General features: G+C 38.8%; 2 protein-coding genes and 4 pseudogenes across 2 annotated transcripts; 4 read left to right on the top strand and 2 right to left on the bottom strand.

The window, feature by feature from the left end:
- Nucleotides 1–2,126: 2,126 nt before the first annotated feature.
- On the bottom strand, nucleotides 2,127–8,738 carry LOC120170932 (annotated as a pseudogene).
- A 3,255-nt stretch (nucleotides 8,739–11,993) lies between these two features.
- Nucleotides 11,994–13,133, top strand: LOC120170911 (annotated as a pseudogene).
- A 1,243-nt stretch (nucleotides 13,134–14,376) lies between these two features.
- Nucleotides 14,377–16,212, top strand: LOC120170903 (ureide permease 2-like). The gene is made up of 5 exons (XM_039178745.1): nucleotides 14,377–14,729; nucleotides 14,817–14,955; nucleotides 15,042–15,216; nucleotides 15,307–15,436; nucleotides 15,523–16,212. The coding sequence occupies exons 1-5, from the start codon at nucleotides 14,493–14,495 to the stop codon at nucleotides 16,048–16,050; spliced, it is 1,209 nt and encodes a 402-aa protein (XP_039034676.1). The 5' UTR covers nucleotides 14,377–14,492; the 3' UTR covers nucleotides 16,051–16,212.
- A 1,349-nt stretch (nucleotides 16,213–17,561) lies between these two features.
- LOC120170902 lies at nucleotides 17,562–19,948 on the top strand (annotated as a pseudogene).
- Nucleotides 19,949–20,507: 559 nt separating this feature from the next.
- Nucleotides 20,508–23,168, top strand: LOC120170918 (annotated as a pseudogene).
- On the bottom strand, nucleotides 23,153–25,111 carry LOC120170904 (ninja-family protein AFP3-like). Its single transcript, XM_039178746.1, has 2 exons — nucleotides 24,546–25,111; nucleotides 23,153–23,657 (listed from the first exon to the last, which is right to left on the bottom strand). The coding sequence occupies exons 1-2, from the start codon at nucleotides 25,027–25,029 to the stop codon at nucleotides 23,284–23,286; spliced, it is 858 nt and encodes a 285-aa protein (XP_039034677.1). The 5' UTR covers nucleotides 25,030–25,111; the 3' UTR covers nucleotides 23,153–23,283.
- Nucleotides 25,112–26,271: the final 1,160 nt, after the last annotated feature.

Here is a 26,271-nt window from a genome sequence, read left to right as displayed (position 1 = left end):
TAATTTGGAATATTTAGGATAAACTGCGTAATGTATCATTGAGCTTTAGACAATATATTATTCATACCATTGAACTTTCAATTGTATCGATTATAATAATAGATTTTGATTTTGACTTCAATAATACCACCAAGGGGTTACAATCCAAAACTATGATATGACATGGATAAAAAGACATTATTTTTTGTGTGATTACTGATTGCTAAAACGACGTAAACTTTAGAAGTGTATCGATTTTGTCACTAAACTTTTAAACATATCATTTTTCAACATTATACTTTTATAGCATCATTGACAGTGAATCATCGCTCCTCATTGGTCTTTTTCATGGCAAGATCAATATCAAAACATTTGTATTTCATTTACTTTTCTTTTCATAAGATTGATTTTCCATAAATACATCTAGAATCGAAAAAATTAAATAAAAAATCAACCATTTTTAGGAGATTAGTGTGTTTCAAAATTAGAACGATGAGAAGCATTATTTGGAGAATATGAACAACATATCTTAAAATTAGCCCTATCAGATGATCGTCGGAGGATTAGCACATTAAACCACGATATGATTTTTCATCGATTTTGAGTTAATTTCTTGAAAAACCAATCGAGAAGAAAGATGAGTGAAATATAAAACTTTGATATCAATCTTGCCATGAATGAAGACTGATCAGATGATAATTGGCTATCAACGACAATCGAAAAAGTTTAGTGTTAAAAAGCAAACTATTTAAAAATTTACTAAAAAATCGATAATTGACTGGTGACAGACTATGACAGACGATAATTGGCTGTCAACAACATTAAAAAAGTTGTATTTAACAAGTTTAACTATTCTATAAATGATTTATTAATTTGGATTCAAATAGGGACTTTTGCATGTAGCATTTTTTCTTCAGTAAATTACAACATTCATCCTTTAATTATCTTCTCACTCCTATATTGGTCATTAAAGTTTATATATTTTCAATTTAAATTCTTAACTTTCAAATTACTCCTAATTTAATCACTCTAATTTATTTTATTAATAATATTTTATGACATGATATTTTTTTATTATTTTATTAATATATAATTAAAATAAAAAAAATAAACTTGAAAGTTAGAGTGATTAAATCAAAAGTAATTTGAAAGTTAAGTAATTAAATTAAAAAAAATTAAACTTCGATGACCAAACTAAGAGTGTAAAGATAGTTAAGGGATGAATGATGTAAATTACCCATAAAAAGTGTCAAGTTGTAACAATTTCGTTAAATTTTTATGGACTGGTACTACAATGAAACAAAAACTAAACGTTATGTGTTTTAAAAAAAAAGTTCAGATACTAAAACGAACCAAAACTAATAGTTTAAGTACTAAATGCAAAATTTACCCCTTTTATCAGTAAAAAGCAGCAGCATAGAGGTGAAAAGAACTCAAGATGATGAACATATCAATTTAAACCCAAACCCGAAAATCGAACCGATCGACTTGAATTCATGTTACTTGATTTAGATGTTAATACTTGAACTCGAAACTGATCGAACTCGATATTGGAATTGACCTGTTTATGTAAACCCGAACTAGAAACAATCCGACTTGTCCGATTGATACGTCTAACTACATATACAATGGAGCTCTACAATGGGGAGAACGGTATTTTGTTTGGACTCTTCGTTCCGACGCTCATGTCGATGCGTTGATACGATGATACGACAGTCAAGAATCATCTAAATACATGAAAAGAAAAGTCTAACCATAACCGTGTCGGATATATACTCGCAAACACTCGCACCCGAATCCAAGTAAGTGAAAGAACCATCTGTTCGTCGCTGCAATAATCGAAACTTGATCAGCAAAACCCTGCAACAATACAACATGACATCAAGCACGTCAACAGAATCCTGTAAAATTAAACTGTCCACTTCATGGTTCATTAGAGAAAGTAACAAAGCGTCCACACCATGGTTCATTAGAGAAAGTAGCAAAACATCAGTAATCTTTGACAACAATGATGAAATGATGATCCTATATGGTTCCTAATTCTCTGTTCATATAGTCTAAGAACATCATTTTTGGCTGTCTGCATTGGAAGGCGGAGGTCCCCTGCTTAAACTTGTTTGCCCCGTTAACTTGATGAACGTTCGTCGTAATCTACGTAGCTCAGGCAACCCAACGGGTGGGGAAAATACTCAGTAGACCTTGGCTGATGGAGATGTAAAGATTAAGAAATGATATTCAAACTATGAGAATAGTAAACAGAAAAGGAAAGAACATTCTGAAATTTATTATATTCAAAGGGGTGATTTTTACAAGTCTTTAGGGAGAGTATTTATAGTGAATACTAAGGCTATAACAAACGAAGTAACCAACTTCAACAGAACTAACTGCTCCAACTGATTAGCTGAAATGTATCAGCTGTAGGCGCAATCATCATGCACTGCAGTAGTACTGTGCTCATGTCCCATGCACAACAACAACTTCATTCATTCATTCATTTACACTAACATTCCCCTTGCAACCTTCAATTTCAAACCTCCTTCAAAACTCAAACTGATCTGCTCTTAAGTTGCACCACCAGCAACCGTTGTCTGTGTTTGAGAAACAAAGGTGCTGATAAAGGTTTGGTCAGCACATCAGCAACCTGCTCAACTGCAGAAACTTCATGCACTTGTAGCTGTCCCATAGCCACCATTTCTCGAACGAAAAACAAGTCCAACTCAACATGTTTGAACTTGGAATGCAGTACGGGATTAGCACACACTGCAACTGCACTTGTATTATCACACCACAATGTAGCCTTGCCATGTGAAACTACATGCAATTCCCCCAACAAAGATTGAAGCCACACCATCTCAGCAGCTGCACAAGCCACACTTCTGTATTCAGCCTCAGCAGTTGAACGTGCAACAACCTGTTGCTTTTTAGAGCTCCACGAGACCAGGTTCCCACAAAAATATATACAGAACCCTGAGGTCGACCGTCTATCATCAACATCCGAGCCCCAATTCGCATCTGTAAAATCAGTCAAAGCCATTCTCGAGGAGGGTGTAAAACGCAGTCCAAAGTCAACAGTACCTTGTAGGTAACGAAGTATTCGCTTGACTGCCATAAAATGAACATCCAGTGGGGCTTGCATGAATTGACACACCCTGTTCACAGCAAACGCAACATCAGGTCGAGTGATCACAATATACTGCAGGGCACCTACGATGCTTCTGTATCTTGCAGCATCTTCAAGTGGTGTTCCCTCCTTGGCTGACAGCTTGATGTTGGAGACCATAGGGGTGGGAAGACTCTTCACCTCACCAAAACCATGCTTCTGTAAAAGGTCTTGGATATACTTTTGTTGACTCAAAACAACATCATCACCTTCATAACTGACTTCCACTCCTAGGAAAAAGCTCAATGGTCCAAGATCCTTCAACGAAAATTGAGCATTCAACCTGTCTATAACACTCTGAACAACCACCTCTTTATCCCCTGTTACGATGATATCATCAACATACACCAGTAAGTACACCAAGCTATCTGAGGTCTTTCGAACATAAAGAGAGGCATCCGACTTAGCTAGGCAAAAACCTTCAGATTCCAGGTATGCCTTCAGTCGCTCAAACCAGGCCCTTGGTGCTTGTTTCAGCCCATAAATCGCCTTGTGTAGCTTACATACCAGCTCACCATTGCCTTGCTCATACCCAGGTGGTTGAGTCATGTACACCTCTTCAGTGAGCATCCCATTCAAGAAGGCATTGTTGACATCAATCTGTCTCAGCTTCCACCCTCGTGACAACGCCAAGGAAATGATCACCCTGATCGTTGCAGGCTTAACCACCGGGCTGAAGACTTCATCAAAGTCAATCCCTGGTTTTTGAAGAAAACCTTTCGCCACTAAGCGTGCCTTGTACCTTGAAATCGAGCCATCATTGTTTCTCTTTATACGAAATATCCATTTACAGTTTACAGCCTTCCTATCTCTGGGAAGAGGAACTAGTGTCCATGTGCCATTCCTTACCAGAGCATCATACTCTGCTTGTGCAGCCTCTTTCCAAAAAGGAATCATCAACGCCTCTTTGATATTTGCTGGCTCTCTATCTAAACTTACAACGTTATAGACTTTCGGTTTCCAGATTCCATGCTTACTCCTGGTCATCATGGGATGAGCATTGGAAACTGCTTGTGGTACACCACTCTCCATACCGTGTTGAGCTTCAACGCGCATCTCTGCTGTACCATTTTCTTCTTGAGTCCCACGTGAGCTGGTATCACTATCATTATTATTTAAAATTGTCGCACTACTATTATTATTCAAATTTACTGCTCCTTCACAGCTCCCTTGGACCCCATGCGCACCACGACAACCTCCTTGGAGCCCATGCACACCACGCATATCACCACTTTCAACGTTTGAATTTGCATTATTCTCTACTATGACCGAAACTTGCTCCCCATGTGCACCACGCATATCATCATTATTTAATTCTTCATGTGTATCACCACTTTCAATTCTACGTATATCTCCACGTATATCACTACTTGCATTATTTTCTCCTTGCTCTCCATGTGTAACACCACATTGGACCCCACGTGATTGTGCATTGGCAACACTACTTCCTTTATTATTATGCGCACCACTCCTCCTGCTTTCTTGGACCCATGCACTTATCACGCCTTTGTCCCTATGTGAGCCACCTTTCGGTGTGACCCTACTATCATGTACACCATTATTGCCGGTTGAAATAGCATTTGGTGTAGCATTATTATAACGCACACCACTTTCTTGGACCCCACGTGATTGTGCACCACGAACATGACTCTCATTATTTATGTTTGCCGCACTACTACGATTGCCTTGGACCCCATGTGAGCTCCCATTATTTAAGCTTGGACTATGTGCGGTTGTTGGAGTAGTATCGTGGGTGGGCACCACGCCAGGAGACACAAGCGCATTGGATTCATTACCACGTGCATCCATCGTCTCAAAAGGTACGACCCTAATGACATCCTGACTTGGATTATGCGCATCTATCACCACGCCAAGAGGCACATGGTCATTGAAATTCGGTATGACCCCATGCTCATTATAAACTATAGGCAACTGTCCAGTAGTGATAATTTCTTGTCTCTGACACTTGCACACAAATTGATTCCTATCAAACGGAAATACTTGCTCATCAAACCTCACATGTCGAGATACAAAGACTCTGCCATCATTGTCTAGACATTTGTATCCATGATGTGAGGTGCTGGGTCCAAGAAACACACACTGCCTTGACCGAAAATCCAATTTATGTTGATTAAACGGTCTCAAGAAAAGAAGCAAGCACACCCAAATACTCTCATACCTGAGTAGTCGGGAGCTTTCTGATAGAGAATCTCAAACGGGGTCTTGCCTGAAATGATCTCAGATGGGAGTCTGTTTATGATATACACTGCCATAGTAAAGGTATGGCTCTAGAACTTTATTGGCAGTGATGCTTGAGCTAACATGGCTAGTCCCATCTCAACAATGTGGCGATGTTTACGTTCAGCCTTCTCATTCTGTTCTGACGTGCTGGGACAGGAGATTCGATGTTGTACTCCATTGGTAAAAAACCAACTCTTCAGAGCCTGATATTCACCTCCACCATCACTCTGCAATGCTTTGATTTTCTTCCCAAACTGAACCTCTGCTATTTTAACAAGGTTGAAAAAGCATTGGCTGACTTCAGATTTCTTTCTAATTAGATACACCCAGGTATGTCTACTAAACACATCAATAAACGATACGTAATATGCGTAACCTTCAGTTGAAACTACAGGTGCAGGTCCCCACACATCTGACACAACCAGTTGAAAAATTTCTTTGTATTCAATCAACGAATTGCAAAAAGGCAGCTTGTGAGCCGTGCCTTGTAAACATGCAGAACAAACATTGTTCAATTTGTTTTCACTAGAAGAAACATTATACATTTTCATAACATCTTTGACAGTCTTCTCGCATGAATGTCCTAAGCGCCTATGCCAGAGTTCCAGACTGTTTGAAGCCTTGGTCACATTATTCACCATGCAATAGGATTTCTTTTCTTCATACGATAGCAGCTGGTATAAACCTTCACATGTGAGGTTCCCTCTCAACAGAATGGTCCGGGTCTGTGCATCCTTCACCAAGCATTCAAAAGGGTGAAACTCAATAAATACATTGTTATCACGAGTGAATTGAGATACTGACAGCAAATTCTTCTTAATGTGTAGGACATGTAGCATATTTTGTAACACTAGAGGTCTGAGGCTAGAAGACAGAGAGCCTTGACCAACATGATCAATTTTAATTCCTTCACCATTACCCATTAGAAGAGTGTTGTTACCTTTGTATGCCATACCTGAATTGAATGGTACAAGATCATTCGATACGTGATGAGTGGCACCTGTGTCTGGATACCACAAAGCATTGGAGTGATTTGGAGCACTGTGAGCTGCTGCCATACTAGGCACAGTGGATACAAAAGCTGTAGGTGCAGTATGAATAAACGACTCTTGTCCTTCTGTTTTTGCAGGATGAGTTCCACAGTCCCCAGGGAAGGTATTCATTACCTGACTCGAGGAGTAAGACAGTCCTTGATGAGTCAAAGCATAGGGCACACCATGCATGAAGCTAGACGGATAGTGATAGAAGACAGGAGATTGCAGCGTGTGACTATACGCATGTCCATTCACAGGAACTGTCTGTTCAGCTAGTTTCTTCCACTGCTCAGCAGACTGATCTTCACTGCCAACTCCAGTGAAGTCTCGATCAAAGCGACGATAACACCGCTAAACAATGTGCCCAAACTTTCCACATAACTGACACTGTGGTCTATTTGAATTGTTAAACCTTCCTCTGCCTCGACCGCGATAGCCTCCCTGCTGACTTCCCTGTTGACCTCCCGAATAAAACTGCTTTTCTGTTGCATCTGGTTCAGTGGCAGCCTGAGACCTTGCCCCTTTCTCTTCTTTCGGCTGCACAACCATATTTGCAGCAATACCATCACTTAAAAAAGCTTTCTGCCTAGCCTCACAATCCAGGAGCATTTCACTGAGACTATCCAGTGACACTACATCACGAGATGCTATAGCAATAATGGGCTCGAATTCCATTGACAATCCAGTAAGAATCACACTTACTTGTTCTTGTTCAGGCACAACACAACCTGCAGCATTCAACAAATCACAGATTGCCTTGATCTTGGCTAAATAATCACTCACAGTCAAGCCAGCTTTCCTCTGAGAATGCAAATTATGTCTGAGAGAAGAAATCTTGGCACTAGAACGAACTCCAAACAATCTTGAAACTGCATTCTAGATTGTGTGAGTGGATGTGAGCCCCGTAAGATGTGGCAAAACCTCCATGCTAACCGTATTCAACAACCACGTAGCAAGCAACTTGTCTTGTTGCCTATACACATGATACACTGGATTTTCCTCAAGCTGCCCAGACTCATTTGTAACAAACTGAGATGGAGCAGGACTATCACCAGAGATGTAAGCCAACAATCCATAGCCATCAATTATAAGGGTCACCTGATGCTTCCAAAGAAGGTATGTTGACTCGGTAAGTTTTATGACATCCTGTTTGGGTATATGTTGTACACTGGACATGACTGAAGAAGCATATGACGTTGAGGTAACTGTGGTATTCACCGGAGACTGAACACCAGCTTGTTGCAAGTCCACCATCTTCAAAGAAAGACAAGAACCTCCAAGAAAAGAGGCAAACAGAAACTACAGGATCGTTTTGGCGACTGATACCATGTAAAGATTAAGAAATGATATTCAAACTATGAGAATAGTAAACAGAAAAGGAAAGAACATTCTGAAATTTATTATATTCAAAGGGGTGATTTTTACAAGTCTTTAGGGAGAGTATTTATAGTGAATACTAAGGCTATAACAAACGAAGTAACCAACTTCAACAGAACTAACTGCTCCAACTGATTAGCTGAAATGTATCAGCTGTAGGCGCAATCATCATGCACTGCAGTTGTACTGTGCTCATGTCCCATGCACAACAACAACTTCATTCATTCATTCATTTACACTAACAGGATATACCAGCAAGTGGTCCGCCAATGGCTTGGGATTGTGCATCCACGATAACATTAATCACCTCCTGTGTTGCTCTGTCCATCTCATACAAAGAATTCGCGTCTGAAAACCGAATATTTTGCGTAGCGATCGTCGGCTGTAAAACTTTAGCATCACGAGATTTCGAATCAACTTTTTTCGTCAAATAAGAAACTGCATCTGCAATGGCAACACAAGATTTCTCCATTCCATCATTCTGAGGCCTCAACTCGAACAACGGCGAATCCCAACGGTTTCTTCTATCCGGATTCTCGAACCTTCGGATTAAATCTTCTAATATGACATAGCTATATGCAGGCTCACCTTTCTCCCTGCGTTCTTCATTCTATTTCTTACACTGCAGTATACGACGCAATACCGTATCCCGGCAGCTCGAGTCAAACACCATAACTCGTAGCGATAACCCTTGATACTATTCAAAGAATCAACTATAATGATGTTATCTTTAGACACTGATCTATCGACTTCAGACCTGAGAACTCGCCTCAAGTTTTTCTCGGCCGGCATATTAGCATAACTCTGATTGCGATCGAGATGAAACGAGGCTTCATCGATGATCCTCACCGTCTGTTGGCACTCCAAATCATCAGAACTTCGACCAGACATTTTGTAGCCGAGGAATTTCCACTGCAGGGCTGTCCACAAATTACCACCAACGCCATTTTCTCTCCAATTCAAAAACTGGTTTCCATACAAAAATCAAGATTGTTCATATGAGTTGCTAAAACTGTAAAACTGTAAATATATATTTTATATCCAAGGCCAAGAAAATTAAAACTTATTGTTTGGAATCGAACCCAAACTAACATTGAAAAATAAATTTTATTTTTTTAAATTTACATTTTAAATTTAATTCACATCTTCACATAAATATATATCTTAAATTCATATATTTAAAATATATTTTTAATTTTTAATGTTAAGATAAAATATATAAAAATAAAAATATATTTTAAATATATGAATTTAAGATATATATTTATGTGAAGATGTGAATTAAATTTAATATATAAATTTTAAGAAATAAAATTTATTTTTCATTGTTAGTTTGGGTTAAATTCCAAGCAATAAGTTTTAATTTTCTTGGCCTTAGATATAAGATATATATTTTATGTAGTCTATTTTGAACTAAACAATCAGTTTGGCTGAGTGACTGGTCTTCCTTCCTCTTAACCAATTGACTTGGCTACGATTCCCTTGCCCCCCATATTTTGTGGTTTGGTTTTCTTTCCATCAGAGAGTGAGTCATCCTCAAATTGGTAGAAAATAAATAAATAAATAAATAAATCATCAAATTGAATGGTGACCCATGGCAACATCCTATTATACCAATTTTATTAAATGTCACTTCATCACTTCCGTTAACCGTTAACGACAATTGTCTTGATTGAATGCATTTTTAAATAGTTAGGTGACCCGATGGACAAAAATTCAAAATTGATAGTCAAAATGAAAAATGGCTATAATTTAGTGGTCACTGTTATAGTTACCATACAATTAAAAAAATCTACATCTTTTTAAGTTCGTTCGATGAGGAGAAATCAAATGATGATATTAACCGTAAAAAATTAAGAATATAAACATTCAATTTCAAATAACTGAGACAACAACAACAAAACTCAATTCCCATATGTATGGGGTAAGGGGGAGGTAAGGTAGTAGGCTGCCCCCAACGCCAGGTTGAGAATAGCTTCCGTGGAAGATCTCCGGCAGTCAAAAAATTAAAAATATAGATAAAATGCAATGCATGTATAAATAATTACATAAATAACTGAGAATTATATTTAAAAATATATTATTTTGTACTTACTTTGATTTAATAAAAAGAAGTTAGAGATGACTAAATTGATTTTACTAGTAAGAGGACTTATTAATATATTAAAATAAAATGTTTCTAGAAGATCATTATTGGTCCCTAAGTTTGAAAAGTAAACGGGGACAGTGGCCCAATTGCATTACAGAGCAAATTGGAGCTTTTGGGACCAATTTTTCCTTTTTCCTTTTGCCTTTTTCCAGCAAAGGATAAACTTGCAAATCTTACGGAATTCTGAATCCTCCAAAGCAAATTATTGCAAATGCTGACTTTTGCGAATATAATTAAAATATCAGACAAATTCATCATAAATGAAAAGAAAAATATTAAAAAAAATCTTGACTCAATGCAAACTATAGGATTTTTTATTATTATTGAAAAGATTAAAATTTGTATATTATTTACTATTATCGTTACAAAATATAAAAAATACCATTTTATTTCAATTTATGATTCAAAATAATAATTTAATTTTAATGCCCTAAATAGGATTTTACCTCCACCCCTTATGATGTTTACTGATCATCCATCAAATAAGACTATCGATATTTGTTAATTTTTATTATACATCAAATTTCACTATTTAAAAAAAATTAAACAAATACATCAGTAGTGAAAAATAAAACACATTTAATCGAAGTTCATACACTTGATTTGATTAAAAAAAAGTATCATATTGAACGGTAAAATTAAAATCAAGTACCCGACTGTATATTTTCCCAAATAATTTTCTTCTAAGATTCTAGAAAAGGGGGGAAATAGTTGAAGCTGTATTTGTCATTAGGTGTGCTAGCCAGACTTGAATATAATTCATATATTCAATTTAGGAATTTAATTTTAATATTTTTGTATGACAATGGTGAGATTTGATCATTAATGTTTAAATATGTCCTGGGACGGACGTAAAAAATTATGTCATGGGTGTAAACTTAAGAAATTATATTAAAAAAAGTTAGGGGGTGCGGAGTTATAAAATTTTAGGGGTGCGAAATTAGATAATCAATAGAAAATATAAAAAAATTAAAATATAAGAGAATTTGAAAATTCTAGGAGGTGCGACCGCAACCCTAGCACCCCCTCGATCCATCTTTAAATATGTCTACAAACGTTGTGTTGAAATATAAGATCTTTAAATATAATTATCATCCTTTTAATGTTTAAAGTTGTTTGATTTGTGTTAAATTATCCTTAAATTATATTTGAATAATTTTTAAATATTCAAATTTTAATCTTGAATCAAAATTTTATTAAATAAATCTATTAATTTATTTAAGATGTAATGTTATAATTATTAAACGTATCAATTTTTTTTATTCATATTTTCCACATTTAAGATGTCATGTTATCAAAGTGAACGAATCAAATTATCTGTTGGTTAAAGAAATCGTTGTTGTTTCTAGGGGCATGGATTCGAGCACTAATGGTTGTAGCAGAGTGATTGAGCGTTCATTGCCAAATAATTGAGAGTATTTAAAATTAATACTACTTTATAATCATCTTAGCATAATAAAAAAAAATCTGAAAGAGAAGCAAATTGTCAATTGGGCATGTATTTGCCATACAGAAAATTTCCACAGCGTGGCTTGCCCATCATATATTAATTTTGTCATTTATAACATTTGTCTAAGGTAATTTTAGTAAAAACAATACTTGACTATCCCCTTCTCCATCCACCTGCTGTCCAGCCACATCATCCGAACAACCTCCAACTGTTCGATAGAGTAAAAATTGTTTTTGAACTTGGAATTTATAATACTTTTAAGATATTAATATGAAAAGCGACTTAAAAGAATAAATTCGTTTTGAATAAGCTTGGAGACTCGAAAGCACGCACGAGAGACGTTTATCCATTACCACCACGTGTCAAAATCAAGTTGGTCAGATCAATCAGAAGAGGAAGCCAGCGATGGGTATGCCGAGCCTAAGCAATAATCAGCTGGAGCCACGTGTAGGTCCTCGTTGATACCTATCCGCTTTATCGTAACCAGTTATCAAAAGATCAGATTAAGTTGTACAAAAATCCCGTGCAGCGTACACGTGACATCAAGCAAGGGCTGCGGTGTTTGGCCGTTATCCGACCGTCTGTTATAAATAAGATGTGGATGACGGATTGGTTTCCAATGCTTCCATGGCCTTTGGCAGAGAACAAAGCTTCTAGAAACTTGAGAAATGCAAAGTTTTGATTTTTCAACCGAGTTGATACCGGGTTTACCCGATGAACTCGGGCTTGAGTGCTTAACTCGGCTACCTCACACAGCTCATAGACTTGCCTCCCGAGTCTGTCACCAATGGAGGGATTTGCTCCATAGCCAAGATTTTTACTATCACCGCAAAAAATTAGGGTACAACCAGAAAGTCGCTAGCTTAGTTCAAGCCATTAGCGGTGGAATCGTGAACGGACCTAAAATACAGGGTGAGTTACCGAGTTATGGGGTTGCCGTGTTTGAATCGGTGAATAGGTGTTGGTACAAACTTCCCCCTGTTCCCAAGGACCCGAACGGGTTGCCTTTGTTTTGTCAATTAGCAAGCTGTGAGGGGAAGCTTGTGGTGGTGGGCGGGTGGAACCCAGTGAGCTACGACCCGGTTACCGACGTTCTTATCTACGATTTCACGGCTCAGCAATGGAGACAAGGGAAGGATATGCCGTCGAAGAGGTCGTTCTTTGCAATGGGAGTATGTTCCGATCGTGTCTATATTGCGGGCGGGCATGACGAGAACAAGGCGTTGAGAACGGCTTGGGTTTACGATTTGAGAAACGACGAGTGGACTAGGCTGGGTGAGCTGAGTAGAGAGCGAGATGAGTGTGAGGGCGTAGTGATCAGGGAACACGAGTTCTGGGTTGTGAGCGGGTACGGAACGGAGAGTCAAGGTCAGTTCGACGGGAGTGCCGACGTTTACGTGTTCAATTCGGGTCAATGGAGGGTGGCCGAAGGGGCTTGGGAACCGGGTCGGTGCCCGAGAACCGGGTCGGTGCCCGAGATCGAGTGTTAGGATTGGAAAAGACGGGAAATTGATAGACTGGGCGGGGTTGGACCCTGTCGTTCGAGTCGGAGCCCGCGGGATTACGCTCGGGGATCGGGTCTTGGTTACCGGGTCGGAATATCAAGGTGGACCGCACGGGTTTTACATGGTGGAAATCAAAGGAGGGCAAACTGGTAAATTGAAGAAACTCAACGTGCCTGATGAGTTCTCTGGGTTAGTCCTGTCAGGCTGTTGTGTGGAGATCTGATTGCACAATGCAGAAAAAAATTCAAAATTATGAAAATGGAAAACTCATTTTTGTGTCCTTCCAATTTTGTAAAAATTTGAATATGATGCATTAATGTTATGATTTTACGTATTTATAGCATATTTAATTTGGTACCCTAAAAGTAGGGATAGTCATGTTGGGTTAGGAATGTGAGCATTAAAATTTTAAATCGAGTCAAATTTAATAATTCTAAGTTAATGTATTTTGAATCAAGTTTAATTTTCAAGGTCTTAAATCGAGTTAAGCTTAATAATATTAAAATTAGTATTTTTGATTTAAGCTTAATAATATTAAAATTAGTTTTTTTGATTTGAGGTTTAAATTTATTTTAATTTATTAAAATTAGAATCAAATAGATAAAATATATAAATAAGAATGAATAAATAAGTAATCTTATTAATTATCACAAAATTTTATCAATTTTATTAATTATCACAATAATATATTCATGACAAGTGACTTGATTGAATGTATTTAATAGTTGAATGATTTAATTGAATGTACTTAAATAGTTGAATGATTTGGTTGATAAAATTTTAAAAAGGATGATCAAAATAGAAAAGAACAATAATTAGATGACCATTAGTATAGTTTACCCTTTATTTGGGGCCGTCAGAAAATATTCTAGTTTCAAAGGGTAAAATAGAAGCATTTGTTCCTGCAATTTTTAATTCAACAGTACCTTCGATTACAGATAATTACGTAGTGTGTCATCTTCTAAAGATAATAACGCTTCGTCTTCATCTGATTATCGGTTAAAGGTCTACTTTAACATTAAATAACCAGCTGTATCTCATGTTTGACTTTGGAGTCATACATCATTCAGGCCGCCATCATGGATCCACCAATTATGGAAGATGATATGGCCACAAACAGAAAAAAATATCGGTTGATCAAATATATACATATATATATATATGGGTGCGGAAAAGATGCCCTAATCTAATCTTCTTGATTCTGCAAAAGATAACTTAAATGTTATTCGTCAATACAGTATCCAATTTCAGTACTCTTCCACACTCGGTGGTGAAAAGACTGAAGAAACGTGAAAATATCAAACACTAGTAGCGGTCAAATGAATCTGCTATAGAAAGCTAAGTTTTTTCTTTTTTATGCAGAAGCTGTCAAATTATACTGACTTCGGAGCAACCACTTGCAATATTCTATTATTTTGTTGCAGATCCAGAATTCAAGGCAGGTTTAAAAGAGACCCTTTTCTTTAAAGATTCTCTTTCACAGACCCATTGTTGAGCTTGGGGAGAAGATAATGCTTTTAAACCCAACATGTTTTCATGGTTTTAGCCGTTTCAGGATCATACCAGAACCAGAGATTGCTCATCGAAGATCGTCATCATGTACGTAGTGGAGAGCAAAGGAGGCGCCATAGCATGCATGCTTTTAGCTCTTTTCTTCTTGGGCACATGGCCTGCAATTATCACTCTGCTCGAGAGGCGAGGACGCCTCCCTCAACACACTTACCTTGATTATACAATCACAAATCTCTTGGCTGCTGTTGTTATTGCTTTAACGTTTGGTCAAATAGGGGACAGTACAGTGGACAGACCTAATTTCTTCACTCAGCTTTCTCAGGTGAGTTGAGTTTCCTCCGTAGCTTTCGATTTTTTATTTAGCTTTGAACCCTTTGTGCCACTAGAATTTCATGGGAATTCGGTGCAGGACAATTGGTCATCGGTCTTGTTCGCAATGGCCGGTGGGGTGGTCCTCAGCCTGGGGAACCTTTCCACACAATATGCTTGGGCTTTCGTTGGGTTATCTGTTGTTGAAGTGATTTCGTCGAGCATGACTGTCGTTATAGGTTACATATAGAGAAAGAAATTGATTTGATCTTAAATCTCCATGTAGAATTGAACTTTTTCTGATTCATTTTGGTTTTACTAACAGGAACAACCATGAATTACTTCTTAGATGATAAAATAAACAAAGCTGAGATCCTTTTCCCTGGTGTCGGTTGCTTCCTTGTTGCCGTTTGTCTTGCATCGGCTGTTCATTCATCTAATGTAGCTGATAACAAAGCGAAGCTTAGCAGGTTTCCAATTGATAACAAATCCGAAAAAGGGTATGCTCTCTTTCCTTCATATGTACATTAGAAATTCTGATATGATTCCGTTAATTCGATTCGATTCGTTTCCGTTTTCCTGTTTTGCAGGACTGTGCTTTCATCTGCACCCGAAGCAGTGATTTCAAAGGATCAAGAGAAAGGGGATGGTCCGGTAGGCAAAGCAAAGGCCGGAACAGCAACCTTCCTGATCGAGCTTGAGAAAAGGAGGTCGATCAAGGTTGGGAAGTTTTAACCATATTTCATTTGGTCTTTTAATAGATGAAGCTTATGTATGACTTGATTTAATTCCTTTTTCGTTTGCAGGTGTTCGGAAAGAGCATGTTCATCGGACTGACCTTAACTTTCTTTGCTGGGGTTTGCTTCTCCCTCTTCTCACCGGCATTCAACTTGGCGACAAACGATCAATGGCGCACTTTGAAAGATGGGGTTCCCAAGTTGGCTGTCTATTCGGCATTCTTCTACTTCTCGGTCTCATGTTTCGTAATTGCTCTCATCCTAAACATCAGCTTCCTTTACCATCCAGCTCTTGGAGTCCCCAAATCGTCGTTTAAGGCCTATCTAAATGACTGGAATGGCCGATGGTGGGCTTTCTTGGCCGGGTTTCTGTGCGGGTTCGGGAATGGTCTCCAGTTCATGGGAGGCCAAGCTGCAGGCTATGCAGCAGCAGATGCTGTTCAGGCACTTCCTCTTGTAAGCACATTTTGGGGAGTGATTTTATTCGGAGAGTATCGAAGATCGTCACGAAGAACGTATATATTGTTGTTCTGCATGTTGTTCATGTTCGTTGCAGCTGTTGGAGTACTTATGGGATCATCTGGTCATAGGAAATAAAAATACAGCTTTAGAAAACTGCACACTTAGATTGAAGTAAAAAACATACATCAGGGGACTGCATTCTTCGTCGACAACTTGATTTCCGAAACATGATGCCTTGTACTTATATTTGTCTGTAATTTTACTCCAACATTCCCTCAATGGCATGTGTTTTAACAATTCTTAAACCTAGTTAGCTTTTTCATCCAATGACTCACAGTGCCAGTGTGCCTTCCACATGAATAATTGTATTTACTTAAGAGGTGAAATGTTCCTTTCGGACCCGAATAAGCTGTAGTAATGTCTTTTTCAAGATGTTAGTCGATACGTCGACCAAACTTGCCATACATATGGAACATTGTTTGTGGCGGTTTCCGTACGTTGTGCTGATCCTGTTGTCATTGTCTCTTGTGTTCCTTCCTGCAAACATGTTTGAAACTGATACATACTCTAAAGCTACACTTTACATGACGACTCTTGGCATTGTCGTTGGTCAAACATTCCCGAATCAGTTTCGAGGGAGCATTGGCAGATATCGATTCAGAAATCATGAGCATAGACTCTAGGTTCGATGCACGGTTCGGGAGAAGTCGAATATTGAGCAGAACTTGACCATTACTTGGGTAGAAAGCATTGTTCTAATGCATGTTGTAAACCCCTACAAATGTAAAGTGTAAACCAGAACAAAACGAAACTACAGATTAGCAAGGATTACCAGTTTAAGTACTACTGAACTACCCATCAATGTTTCTTTTACCCTGCACAGAGCCTAAACCGAACAAAACACCGATACTGATGTCTTCAAATATGAGCACAGTCCTAACGGCCACACGCCCTAACCGAGTGAACTATTCAAGCAAGCCTGTATATACTAACATATGCACAATTAACAATAACAGTCGATTTTTACGCAGAAATGTGGAGAAAAGCAGTGTCTTCAATCCCCAATAGACGTATACATTTCGGAAAGAGCACTTTCATCGGACAGACCTCTTTCTTCACCGGAGTTTTCTTCTCCCTCTCCTCACCATCATTCAACTAGGCAACGAACGATCAATGGAACACTTTTAACCTCATACCGTCGGTAGATGCATCGAAATTGAAACCAATATGCAGTACGTGGTGTATTGCATAATCCCAACTAACGGATATGCTTGGATGACATACTTTATGTGCAAAATTTTCATAATGCTTATCCATCCATGACGGACTATCCGAATGTAGAGAACGGTTTTCAAAGTAAAACTGGCCATATACGACCTGCAACTGTAATCTCGATGCATCGAGATCAAGTTATCGTGGGAACTCATGAAGTCCTACGATAAGCAAAAACAGTTCCTGCCTGAAATGTTTCAACGGCAACAGTTGCTGAGCATCTCAAAATCAAACGCTAGGAGGGCTTGAACCTTCCACCTTGTGGTTAACAGCGATTCTCTCTTAACCAAGTGAGCTATTTCAACTTGGCCGGATATGTTGATTTAAAATGTAAATATTCGTATAGTTAACAAAACAGTGCCATTACAATTATCAGTTCATGTATCATCAACAATAGAACGAGAGCGACACAATCTTTGCAGTTTGTACGCTGAGATGTGGAGAAAAGCACTGTCTTCAACCCCTTTCAGACCTTTCTCTTCGTCGCCCTCAGCTGAAATCCCCACGCTTTACTCTTTCCTTCAACCTTCAATTTTCGCCTTAAGACCAAACGAGCAATCAAACAACCCCAGGACTCTACAAATTCTCAAACCAAAACCCTAACTCAAGACCAAAAAACCACTCTAGAAACCGCCCTTGAGAAATCCCTTGTCACCCAAAACACCGATGAAGCCTGGAAATCGTTTAAGACCCTCACCGCTTGCTGCAGTTTTCCCAGTAAGCCCCTCACAAACTCCCTTATCACCCACTTATCTTCATTGAAAGACACCCAGAATCTGAAAAGGGCATTTGCCTCTGTGGTTTTCGTGATCGTAAAGGACCCAAAGTTGCTGTCTTTCGAAACCGTGACCACCCTTTTGAGTTCCATGAGTGTAGCCAACACCGCCGCCCCTGCTTTTGCTCTTGTAAAATGCATGTTCAAGAACAGGTATTTTGTTCCTTTTGGCTTGTGGGGTAATATGCTTATTGATGTTAGTTGGAAAAGTGGCAGTCTTGTTGCTTTTTTGAGGGTTTTTGAGGAATGTTGTAGGATTGCAATTGATGAAAGGCTGAGTTGTTTGAAACCTGATTTGGCTGCTTGTAATGCTGCTCTAGAATGTTGCTGCTATGAACTCGAATCGGTCTCGGATGCTGAAAAAGTAGTGGCAACTATGTCTTTCTTAGGTGTTCGGTCAGATGAGAATAGTTTTGGTTTCCTTTCTTATTTGTTTGCATTGAAAGGGCTTGAAAAGAAGATAGATGAGCTAGAAAATCTGATGCCCGAATTTGGTTTTTCAGATAAACAAGTGCTTTACAATAGCTTGATTGGTGGGTATGTTAAGTCGGGCAACATAGTATTTGTTTCAGCTACGATTATGCGTAGTTTGAGGGAAGGTAATGGGAAAGATTTGAATTTCAATGATGAAACTTTTTGTCAAGTGGTTAAAGGGTATATTCAGAATGGAGTTATGAAGAGTTTAGCTACTTTGATCATTGAAGCTCAAAAGTTGGAGTCTCATGTGCTTGAGGTTGACAAGTCTATCGGATATGGCATCATTAGCGCTTGTATTAATCTCGGTTTATCAGATAAGGCACATAGCGTACTCGATGAAATGAATGCTCAGGGTGGTTCCGTGGGGCTTGGAGTGTAGGTGCCTATCTTAAAGGCTTATAGCAAGGATCTTAGAACTGCCGAAGCAACTCAATTAGTTATGGATATTAGTACTTCAGGGCTTCAGATGGACACGGGAATGTATGACATGCTAATAGAAGCATCGATGACGAGTCAGGATTTTCCATCTGCTTTTACATTGTTTAGGGATATGAGAGATGCAAGAATACATGACTTGAAAGGGAGTTGTCTTACTATAATGACGGGTCTGATGGAGAATCAAAGACCAGAGTTGATGGCCGCATTCCTAGATGAAGTTGTTGAAGACCCACGCATTGAAATAAAAACTCACGACTGGAACTCAATTATTCATGCTTTCTGTAAAGCCGGGCGGTTGGAAGATGCTAGGAGGACTTTCAGAAGGATGACTTTCCTGCAGTTTGAGCCAAATGATCAAACATATTTGTCCCTGATTAATGGTTATGTGACTGCAGAGAAATATTTCAGTGTTTTGATGCTATGGAACGAGATTAAATGGAAAATTTCGGGTGACAATGGGAAAGGCATCAAGTTCGATCACAACTTGTTTGATGCGTTCTTATATGCTCTCGTTAAAGGAGGTTTCTTCGATGCAGTGATGCAAGTCGTGGAGAAGTCTCAAGAGATGAAAATTTTCGTGGATAAGTGGAGGTACAAGCAAGCATTCATGGAGAAGCATAAGAAGCTTAAAGTGTCAAAGTTGAGGAGGAGGAGCTTCAGGAAGATGGAGGCACTCATTGCTTTCAAGAACTGGGCTGGTTTGAATGCATGAATATCGGCAGTACTTCTGAAACCGAGAGAAACATCAAAGCTGACGGAATTTCACTTGTCTCAAGGCATCAACACCATGAACTTTTTGCTAACATGTTCACTCGAAATATGTAGATGTCCTGGAAACCCGACACTCACTTGAAATACGGAGATGTCTAGAAACTGGAAGCCTCATTTGGGAGGATACATTTCATGATCTTCGATACGTTTATTCTATACCATTGGTCATTAGGTGAATCAGTGAATTACATTTCCATCTTTTAGGATATGACAGACTGATTCTTTGCTCTATACTGCCAGAGAATTTGGAAGCCCTGACTCAGTGTAATCAGTTTGAAAATGCAATGAAAAAATAAAATTTATTTTCCCCGTATTTTGCTAGATAGGTAAAACGTAATTCTCAACAGGCAACAGCATTTGCACTGTTTCTTCCATCGACTACCCGTCCAGTTGCAGACCCTCTCATGTCAACTTGCTCTTCAATGCAGAATTCCAGAAGCTTTAGCTTGGATTGGACGAGCCTGTTCACTCTAACAGGTCCCAATTTCCTACTCATTTTCTCTTCGATGTATTCCGTTCACTCTAACAGGTCCCAATGTCCTGCTCAGTTTCTCTTCGACGTATTCCGTGTTTGATCAAAGTGAGGATTTGTGCGACACCGGATCCGGTTCTCGTGTTTGTAGCTGTTTGTATTTTTGCAAAGGGGTGAATGGGATAGGGTTGCCGCAAAATGCACCCACGTTCACCTCTTGTGTTTATGATTCATTGATGGGAATAGACTCGGGTTATTCTTTGGATCTTCCGAAACTCCAGTGCTCACCGTCCACAAAATGGAACTATGGAAGGACTATCTTTTCAATTTTTTAAAGTGGAAGGATGAAATTGAGAATTAGAAAAGTAATGAATAAATTGATAAAAGATGGAGGGAAACGCAGATATGGTGAAATTAGTTACAATATACAAAATAAAACCAGAAATTGCATACGAATTTCAAATACTTGTTGAAAACAGAAAGGCGGTTGAGGTTAGAACTTGTCACCTTTGATTGGTGAACTTACTGATCTTATGTTTTATCTCTTGCTTTTAACGAGCTTGGTGGTGAAATTCCTTTACAAATCTGGGGTTTGGAGACATTAGAACTACCTGATCTTGAAGGGAATTCATTTACTGGGAAGTTGCTTCATGAATTTGTGGGGTTGAGACATTTGAAGGTTTTGAATCTCGGGTTTAATGAACTCGAAGGGGAGATTCCCGGGTCTCTGTCAAAATTTGTGGACTTGGAAGTTTTAGCTGGGAATAAGCTAGAGGGGTCTATACCAAAGGGCTTCATTTGTCGAATAATCGGCTAAACGGGTCGATTCTTGCTCGATTCGGAAGTAATTGTCGGTATCTACAGCATCTTGATCTGTCTGGGAATTTCCTAGTTGGGAGGATTCCTGGTAGTTTGGGGAATTGTCGACAGTTTCGCACTCTGTTGTTGTTTTCCAACACGTTGGATGGTGTTATTCCTAGTGAGCTTGGACAGCTGCATAAGCTTGATATTCTTGATGTTTCGAGAAACAGTCTTAACGGTGTTACCCCCCGGAGCTCGGTAATTGTGTTCGGTTGTCCGTTCTTCTGTTCTCAAGTCTCTTTGATCCCATGCTGAGAGGGCAGGATTCCAGGGAAGAGTTGTTGTCTAGATTCCCACACTCTACAACTAATGAGCATAATCGTTTTCAAGGCTCCATTCTGATGGGAATCACAACTCTTCCAAGGCTTAAAGTACTTCCGGTGCCAAGGGCGAATCTCGAGGGAAGTTACCGAGAAATTGGGCTGGTCGTGAGAACCTGGAAATCATAAACTAGCTCAGAACCACTTTCATGGTGATATCTTTGGAGTGTTCGATGGATGCAAGAAATTGCACCATCTAGATTTGAGCTCACACAGGCAAACTGGAGAGCTTGATGAGAAGCTTCAAGTTCCTTGTATGACATGTTTTGATATCAGCGGGAACCTCATGTCAGGATCGATCCCCAGATTTAATTTCCGAGCCTGCCACGGTATTTCGAGTAATGAACTTCTTCAAACTTGTGATATAGCATCTGCTTATCTGTCATTCTTAACTATAACTAAAGTCTCGAATCGGTGTTTCCGTTTTCTGGTTCAAAAGCTGTGTTGGTTCACAATTTTGGTGGAAATAACTTCTCTGGTTCACTCATGGTTACCAATTGTTCCCTTGGTTCCCAATGGGCTCTCTCAGTTGAAACATCTCAAACACCTCTCCATGGGAAGCTACAACCTAAGTGGTGCCATTCCTTCTAGCTTCGGACGGTTTTGTTCCCTCGAAAAGTCGGAACTTTCATCGACCAACTCTGAACATTCACAAAATGCAGAAGCTCCTCCTTCGGGTAACACAAGTGTCGATAGAAGTTTAGGTCCCATTGAGATTGCATCCACGGCATCTGCCTCGGCCATAGTTTCGGTTCTTCGGGTTCTAGTCATTCTCTTCTTTTACACCAGGAAATCGGGTTTCAAAGTCCAGGGTTCAGGTGTCTGTATCAAGGGAAATTACATTTTTTTGTCAAAATCGGGGTTCCATCGACAAACGAAGCTATTGTCCAGGCAACCGGGAATTTCAGTGCCGTCAAATGCATTGGAAATGGAGGTTTCAGTGCCACTTTCGTGGCTGAAGTAGCTCTGGGAACCCTGGTTGCAGTGAAAATGCTTGCGGTCGAAAGGTTCCAAGGTATTCAGCAGTTCCATGACGAGGTAAAAACGCTCAAAACGATAGGCACCCTAATCTTGCAACTCTAATAGGGTACCATGCCAGTGGAAACGAGATGTTTCTCTTATATAATTATTTAACAGGTGGTAATTTAGAAAATTTTATCAAGGAAAGGTCCACAAGAGCTGTAGATTGGAAGATCATTCACAAGATTGCTCTAGATATAGCCCACGCGCTTGCTTACCTACACGACGAATGCACCTCGAAGGTGCTGCACCGGGATGTCCAGCCGAGCAACATATTGTTGGACAATGATTGTAATGCTTATCCGTCCGACTTCAGATTATCAAGGCTTTTGGGTACCCCTCAAACCCATCCACCGGCGTAGCTGGCACATTCGGATATGTTGCGCCCGAGTATGCTATGACCTGCCGTAACCTGCCGTGTATCCGAGAAGGCTGATGTTTACAGCTATGGCATTGTGCTGCTTAAGTTGATATCAGATAAGAAAACTTTCTATCCTTCATTCTCCTCTCATGCAAATGGTTTCAACATCGTCTCCTAGGCCAGCGTGCTGCTGCGACAGGGTCAGGCAAAGATTGTGTTCAGTACAACGTTATGGGAAACAGGTCCTCGTGATCATTTGGTAGAACTGCTGCACTTGGCCATCACGTGTACGGTCGATAGTCTCACAAACAGGCCGACTATGAGTCGAGTTGTCCGAAGGCTAAAATGAATTCAACCTTCATCGATAAGATAATATAGTTTCTAGGTGCATGACTTGATCTGGAAGGAACAGCTCAAGTGCACAAATCATAGCTAACTTAGCATTTGTAATGTTTACTTGGGCAGGTTTACTATTGCAATATATTTTCCTCATGTGCAATAAATATATTTTTTTCTAGGAAACCAGAGAATCCGAAGAGGGGCAGTCGAAAATTGATCCTACGAAACATCAGCAAGAATAAATCAACTATTGCAGACATTACTAAAGGGGAGCAGAGGAAGGGTTTATAACTATATGTCTAAGGGGGTGATCCACATCGCCACCACCCGCATGCTTGACAAACTCTGCCGGAGACAGAAAACTGCCGTGGCATACACACATTATCCTCACTTCCTCTCCCTTTCCATACTTGTATAAAATACCATCTACTCTTTTCCCATTAGGACCTTCTCCCTTTGTGAAAACACAAGGCATATCTTCCATCGTGTTCCCTCGTTCTTTACCCTTATTTTCAATCGTCTTATGTAGAGTTTCGCCCCTCTCTGTCCCCAAAGAACCGGTAGCCTCTTGATTGCCAGGATCTTGCCAGGATAGGGAACTACCGGAGCTTCTTGCTTCACCACTACTTCTAGCTCCTGCAATGAATGTGATAACAGAAAACATTAAAACCAGCTGGTCCTTACCAAATGAGTAATCAGTATTTTCATCATGGAATCTCAAACACCAATGTCCAACACGCCAAAAGGTTAGGCGGTTAGCTACGAGACATCGGAGCAGTCGAAACAAGTTCAGCATGCAGGAGTTGGATTTAAAATCCTTCCACATCTTATCACCAAAATCAACAAAAACAGCTCAAGTGACATTCAGGGTATTCAAAACCATGCAATCACTCTCAATGAATTCACTAGCAAATCCAAAAAGCATCAAAAGCAACACCGATCAAGGACGATTGCAACCGTAAACACACTCCTATTAAATAATCAAGGATGATTGCTCTCCTCAAAACATCGATTAAACCTTAATCTAGTACACTAATCAGTAATCTCTCTTCTAATGATGATTCACAGTGTGTTTAACCAGCAACCGGTAATTCGTGCCAAGCACCATTTTGCTTTCTGATAAAGCAACATTCCTCATAACAATGGTATGATTTAGCAACAATTTAAGCAGATATTTAGGAACATCAAACAAGTTCAGCAACAATTAGAAGCAATGTTATCAAATCCTCGACCAAAAGAAACTACATAAAATCAAAAAAAATCAAACAAAGAAACCTGTAATCCCCCCATAGATAATGCTGCAGAAAGTACCTTCAAGTGCTTTATTTTTCCTCTCTTGAATAACAATGGTATGATTTAGCAACAATTTAAGCAGATATTTAGGAACATCAAACAAGTTTAGCAACAATTAGAAGCAATGTTATCAAAGCCTCAACCAAAAGAAACTACATAAAATAAAATAAAAAACAAAACAAAGAAACCTGCAACCCCCCCCAACCCCATAGATAATGCTGCAGAAAGTACGTTGAAGTGCTTTATTTTCCTCTGTTGAACTCCTTTGCTTCTCACTTCTTCTCCTCTTAGCTGCCATCCTTCTTAGGGTCTGCAACTCTTTCCTCTTCCTCCACTCTTCTTCTGTCTCAGTAGGCAAAGAAGAGGCTCTGATGAGAGTTGAGCGAGGAACAGTTGGTGGTGTAGTATTGGCACCATCGATTTCTCTGAAAATTGGTATCGAACCAGCAATGGAAGATGATCTTTTCAACTTTTTTGCATGCTTATCGACCCCAAATCTACCTCCCAATGATAACCCGAGATTCAGCTCCACTTGTTCTTCTGCTTCATCTTCACTTCGCGTTGAAGCTTGGGTTTCCCTTGGGATGAATCTTTGTAATAGATTTCTGGGGTAATTCTCTGTTGGCAAAGAAAGATTACCCATTTCTTTGCTGCTGCTACTGATACTACTACTTGTGTTTTCACTTGCTTGCGACCCCATTTTTGACGGAAACATTAGGTAGAAAATAGAACGCCCAACAACAACAACAACAACAACAAAATCTTTTTCTTTTCCTTGTTGAAAATAAAGCTATTATCTTTGCCTATGAAACAGAAGCAAAAACCAGTTCTTGATCTAAGTTAGCCTTAACCATGTATATAAAAAAGGTCAAACTTTGTTTCTGGTCCCTATACTATATTCAAAATTTTGAATCTAGTCTATTTAACTCATGTTAAAAATGATAAATTTGATCGACAAATCATATACTAAACCTGCACTAATTAACTTATCTCCTTGGTTAAAAGAATTGTTGTTGTTCCTAGAAGTCACGGGTTCGAGCACCAGTGATTATAGTAGGGTGATTGAGCGTTCATTGTCAAATGGTTGAGAGTATGTAGAACATGTATTACTTTATAATCACACAAGGGTCTCTGCAAAACATTCACCGAAAAAAAATAAAGAGTCAATTTCAACCATCTATTTTCATTCATCTATCAGTTTATAAGTATAAAACTAGAGAGTTTTATATTATGTACTAAATCTCAAGGTTAATAATAATAAAGGGACATAAACCCTAATTTAACCTGTAAAGAAAGCATAAACTTGTATTATCATTCACGTCAAAGAATTTGATTTATTGAATGGGGAAAATGGAAATGCCCTTGGGAAATGACAAGCGAAATGGAAAAGCTTTTTTGTGAAGGGACAGGTGGCGATAACACGTGGTTCACTATATTGGAAGAATTGCCTTTTTAATCCCTTTTTCATTATATTATTTTGGATAAAGCCGGCACGGGTTGGTTTAGGTGTTTGACAAACCGCCACGTGGGTTCTGGTTTATATTAGGTAAACGAGGCAAATAAATAACCAAAAGGGACGTGGTCCCCGCCAATGGTGTTTTTGCTATTATGGGTCTAAAGAAATTTCCACATTTATAATCAAGTCCCCACTTGCCCCACTACCATTATCCTAAGGATAGTTTTTTGGCACATAAAGCCACGTGTAAGAAATTTAATAAGTATTGGTTATTTTGTTTTATAAAAATAGTTGTAAAGATAGATTTGAAATTGTATTAAATAATAATTTTTTAAAATAATATTTTTAATTTGAGTGAGAGTCACCACAGAATGACGGTAAACAAATCAACTTATAAAATAAAGGCTTAATGTTCAAATAAGTGTCCAAACTATGCCTTTTGTATCAAATAAGTGCCTATATGTTTTTTTGTCTATCAAGTGCCTAACGTTACAAATATTA

Source organism: Hibiscus syriacus, unplaced genomic scaffold (genome assembly GCF_006381635.1).
Source record: "Hibiscus syriacus cultivar Baekdansim isolate YM2019G1 unplaced genomic scaffold, ASM638163v2 tig00111798_pilon, whole genome shotgun sequence".
In the NCBI taxonomy this organism is placed as follows: domain Eukaryota; kingdom Viridiplantae; phylum Streptophyta; class Magnoliopsida; order Malvales; family Malvaceae; genus Hibiscus; species Hibiscus syriacus.
This window is presented reverse-complemented; position numbering and strand designations above follow the sequence as displayed.

Excerpts from the sequence above, each read along its gene's own strand:
- LOC120170903 (XM_039178745.1), top strand. The coding sequence starts at position 14,493 with ATGTACGTAGTGGAGAGCAAAGGAGGCGCCATAGCATGCATGCTTTTA. Across the intron at positions 14,730-14,816 it reads TCTTCACTCAGCTTTCTCAG|GACAATTGGTCATCGGTCTT; the intron begins GTGAGTTGAGTT and ends AATTCGGTGCAG. Across the intron at positions 15,437-15,522 it reads AGAAAAGGAGGTCGATCAAG|GTGTTCGGAAAGAGCATGTT; the intron begins GTTGGGAAGTTT and ends TTTCGTTTGCAG.
- LOC120170904 (XM_039178746.1), bottom strand. The coding sequence starts at position 25,029 with ATGTTTCCGTCAAAAATGGGGTCGCAAGCAAGTGAAAACACAAGTAGT. Across the intron at positions 23,658-24,545 it reads GGAAAATAAAGCACTTCAAC|GAGCTAGAAGTAGTGGTGAA; the intron begins GTACTTTCTGCA and ends CATTCATTGCAG.